Source organism: Marmota monax, unplaced genomic scaffold (assembly GCF_021218885.2).
Source record: "Marmota monax isolate L192 unplaced genomic scaffold, Marmota_monax_Labrador192_F-V1.1 WCK01_AAM20220418_F8-fsc00953, whole genome shotgun sequence".
Classification (NCBI taxonomy): domain Eukaryota; kingdom Metazoa; phylum Chordata; class Mammalia; order Rodentia; family Sciuridae; genus Marmota; species Marmota monax.
The window spans coordinates 43,074-47,686 of NW_026692671.1; the positions used below are offsets into that span (position 1 = coordinate 43,074).

At 38.2% G+C, this 4,613-nt stretch overlaps 1 protein-coding gene across 1 annotated transcript; it reads left to right on the forward strand.

Annotated features, from left to right (window-relative positions):
- The first annotated feature begins 341 nt into the window (after window positions 1-341).
- LOC124093920 (alpha-1-macroglobulin-like) lies at window positions 342-877 on the forward strand. The gene is made up of 2 exons (XM_058579931.1): window positions 342-555; window positions 715-877. The coding sequence occupies exons 1-2, from the start codon at window positions 370-372 to the stop codon at window positions 805-807; spliced, it is 279 nt and encodes a 92-aa protein (XP_058435914.1). The 5' UTR covers window positions 342-369; the 3' UTR covers window positions 808-877.
- The last annotated feature ends 3,736 nt before the right edge of the window (window positions 878-4,613 follow it).

Consider the following 4,613-nt stretch of genomic DNA (forward strand, 5'->3'; position numbering starts at 1 on the left):
TAGACCACATTTTCTTCTGCCTTTTCTGAATTTTTGAACAAATATTGCTACATGAATTTATAAATTATTGAAATAGCCTTTCCTTATGTCAGATAGTTGTGTCTTATTGCTATATGTTTATTGTAAGCTACTTCAATGAAAAAAATTATTTATTTCCTCCAAAGTACCTAGAATAGTTCATCATTCAAATCTAGATTTGAACTGAATTTAGATTTTATTAATGAATTGTGTTTATTACTAAATAATCCTGAATGAGTATAAATTTGATATGGTTTACATTCGGTGTGATTTAGCTATCTTCCTCTTCTGTAATTTTTGTACCCATCTTTTTTCAGGATACAGTGGTAGCTCTCCAAGCCCTCTCCAAATATGGAGCAACAACTTTCACAAAAAAGTAAGATGGCAGTTTCGGTCACTGTCAAATCTTCTAACACATTCTCTGAAGAATTCCACATAGATGATGACAATCGCCTGCTGCTGCAGGAGGTCATGCTGTCTGAGATTCCAGGGGATTATGACACCACAGTGTTGGGGTCAGGATGTGTGTACCTCCAGGTGAGACTGCCATGGTGTAAGGGATGCTGAGAGAAAGTCTCAAGAGTAAATTCTGAATGTTAAAATAGGAAATGTGTGCTAACAAAAGAAATGAATTGTTTGAAAGTTATTGTTGAATTTTTTGTGTGCAAAGATGAAGTATTTCCCTTTTTTTTTAAGACTTCACTAAGATATAACATCCTTCCCAAGAAAGAAGGGAAAGTTCCCTTCACTCTGCATGTTGATTCTCATCCCAAAATTGTGATGGAGTAGATGCTCACAGGAAATTTCAGATTCATATCAACATTAGGTAAACCCTAAATCACAACTAGACTTTTTTGTAGAATATGAAAACTTTTTTTTCCTTGTATTGGGGGAACTCTATTGTCCAAATTAATTATGTAATGGGTATGGAAGTCTTGTAATATGTATTTATAAGAAAATTGTCTTCACCCTTACTGAAAAGCCTTAACCTTAATAATATATTGCCATAACTGAAGAGTAGAGTTGACAAGGGTGGGTTTGTCAAAGAACAATAACACAGATACAGTAGATAGAGAAACTGAGTGGTACAAATAAACAAGGGGAAACTTCTATCTTCAATCAATTCCAAGGAATTTTATTTGAAGGTTTATCACTCTGCCTTACTTCATAGTTACACTGGCGAAAGACCCAGATCCAACATGGTTATTGTGGATTTGAAGATGATATCAGGCTTCAGTGAAAAAGGTAAACCCAAAATGTCTTACAGATAGCAATCCCATGATAAATTGTGATATTTACATTGTCAACTTGATTTTACTAATGTCCTGGATCTTGCAGCTCTAAAGTATATTCCCATAGTTTTAGTGTGGGTTGGAAGATTATATGATATCAGTTAAGGTAAAAGTCATAAAAATGAAAAATAATGTTCTAGAAGGCTTAGACATCTAGGTATGTGCAGATATACTGAGTTACCTTCCAACTACACAAAAAGAAAAAAAGAGGGTATATAAGTTAACTGTCACATATACCTATAGGATATAAATGTATATTCAATATATGGATATATGAGAGGAATAGGATCAATAAATATTATCATTATTGTTATTCCTGAAGAAATAAAAAGTAGTAATTTGAATGCTCCAGAGAAGTCATTTTGATGATAAATACCTAAAAACTGCTCTCAGTATAGAATTTCTTCATGTTTCTGGCTTATCCCCTTTGTCCATAGCTTCAAGAACAGCCTGAGATTCAAAGGACTGAAGTGAGGACCAATCCTGTCCTAATCTACCTTAGGAAGGTAAGACTTCATAAGACTCTGCTAGGTCTGTAAAACTAATAGAAGTTTTAATAAGTCTATCCAGACTCCAAATAATGCTTTTCACATACACAATGAGGAAGGACAAAAGAGTCACAAAGGGAAATGGGACAACTGGTCAGCGAGGTTCACTTTGCTCCATTTGACTGCCACAGAAATTTTGTCCTTCTTTTTATGTCATTGGGTATGTTAAGCAAGTCACAAAATTCCCCATTCTTTCTTAGATTTTGATAGGGATATAAAGTACAGTTATGGGATTTGGTAATATTTTAAGAAAAGGAGATGGTAACAAGTAAAAAAGCTAATGTTTGATTCCAACTCATTTTTCCTGTCTCTCCAGCTAACCAATCAAGCCCTGAGTTTCTCCTTCTTGGTGGAACAAGACATGCAAGTAAAGAATTTAAAACCAGCTATAGTAAAAGCCTATAATTATTATGAGACAGGTGAGTGAGATTTACATATGCTGAGCTTTAATACAAAAAACTAACACCGTAAACAGTTGCATTAACTGATATGAAACTCCAAGATATTTCACTGGAAGAAAAGGCAAGTTTTGGTCACTAAAAAATCATGTCCCTGTATATTAATCTCACATTTGCTCCCTAAGAAAGTTTTCTTGACACATGAAAACTCCCTGTGTTTGCAACAAGAGGAAGCAATTAGTGATAAAGGCACATCTTAGCCACTGGACACATGTGGCCACTTCTACTTCCCATCTCTTCAGAGGAAGTCTACTCAACCCTCGCATTCCCCCATTTGTAAAGAAACCGGAAAGAGCTAATCAAACAAATCCTCCACTTGCATCTCTTGATATGTATGAGGAAGAAAAATGCAGCAGTGTTCAGGGGATATTCACCTGTGTTTTTTCCCCACACTGATCCCCTCGTTTTGTTGGTTGGTTTGGCTGGTAAGTTGGTAGGTCTCCTAAGAAATTTTGTCTCCAAATAAATCCAGAGCCCAAGCTGTGAACTTCATTACTCTTTTATGCCTGAAAGGAGAAGGGTCCAGGAACACTTGAGGGAACTCATATTCTAAGCTCAGGTGTCCGTGAAATCAATACCTGAAAAAGGATAAGCCTGGAATCACTATGGTTAAATTATTGGAAAATCAATTCCTGAACCCAGAGAGAGAAATCTAGGATTTGAGGCAGAGTTGGATTAGGGAAAGTGAACTCTTAGGAAGTGAGACCACTCTTCTGCTACCAGACTCCTCCCTTGGCTTTTCCTGGCTCTTCTCCTGGTTTCCTCTAATGCTATAGCCGCAGAGGTGAAAGCCAGCCAGACAAGTATACATGTGTTCACATGTGCTGTGTGCATATGTGTGTGTGTGTGTGTGTGTGTGTGTGTGTGTTATACATGCATGCTCAGGTGCATGGATGTGTACATAATAGGCATGAGTATCTGTTGGTGGGGAAGGTTGCAAGGCTGTGTGTATGCATGTGTGCCTGCACACCTGTGCACATACATTTGTTTGTGTATGTGTAGGTGTGTGTTAATTTGGAGTGTAAGTCAAGGAAGGAATGTACCCTTCTTTTGCAGAGGAATCTTATTCTCACTATCCTTCTATGCAAAAGGAAACATGAAAAAAAACACCACTTCACCTTTAAGAAAAATTATGAAAATAAAGTAATATAGTTCTTTTTATTATCCACACATTCAATCAAGACCCAGCCCCATTCATGGAGAGCAGAGGGGCCAACCTTGCAGCCTGGATAGCAGCATTTATCCCCCTGCAATTGCTCTCCCTTTCCTGTGCTACTGGATAGACCTCCATTTCCCACCCCAGCAAAAAAAGGACTAAAATGTGCTGAGGATTCTCTCAGATGAATGAGTTGAACAGAGGGGGTATAGAGAAGGGGGCAAATGCCCCATTCACTTTGGGCTATTGACTTTGATGCCTGTGGAAGAAGAATTTAGCTTCTGGACTTGCATCTGATACTCCTCCTGGGGGTGAGGACAGGGCTCTCAGACTGCAATGCCCCTAGGGGGGCCTGGACTCAGAATAAGGGGATTAGTTGTGCAAAATCAAGTCAGGTCCCTCCCAATCATATATCCTGACCTTATCTGAGCCACACCTCCCCTGAGGTCTTTCAACTAAACCCTCCAAATGTAATGCCCAGTTTCCTTGTTCCCTCCCCCTGATCAAAATCCATATTTCTCCACATTTACTCCTCTTCTTCAAATTTAGAATAGCTTCCTCAATATTGATGTGATTAGCAAGGTACATTGGGAGAAACAAAGGGCATCTTTAGTACAGAGACAGCCAGTATCTGCATTTCCTAGAGCTTCCATAACAAAGTACTGAAACTTTGTGTGACTTTAAACAGAAATGTACTCTCTCATAGTTCTGGAGGCTAGAATTCTTAAATCAAGGTGTTAGCAGGGTCATTTTTCTTCTGAAAGCTGTTGGGAAGGATCCTTTCTTGCTTCTTTCAGCTTCTAGTGGCTTGCTAGCAATCATTAGTGTTCCTTGGCTTGCAGTATTAGAGAAACAATGATCTAAAAATACTTATTAAAGCATGGGAAGATACTTTATCCAGGACCATCATAATAGGTATAGAGACTATTGCAATAGGGTCTTCGGCTGGGGCAGAGGACAGGGAGAGACTTTACTCAACTCCAAAAATCATGAAAGCAAGTAGGAATTCATAGCCAAGCAGCATGGGACAATGTGTATAGAACATTATTAAGAAGAAATATCAGGGTTGAGGGTGAGTCTGGCTAAACTAACAGGATTCTTGTTGGAGATAGACCAGAGTGGGCAGATATCACCCAAGAAT

Excerpts from the sequence above, each read along its gene's own strand:
- LOC124093920 (XM_058579931.1), top strand. The coding sequence starts at position 370 with ATGGAGCAACAACTTTCACAAAAAAGTAAGATGGCAGTTTCGGTCACT. Across the intron at positions 556-714 it reads CAGGATGTGTGTACCTCCAG|ACTTCACTAAGATATAACAT; the intron begins GTGAGACTGCCA and ends TTTTTTTTTAAG.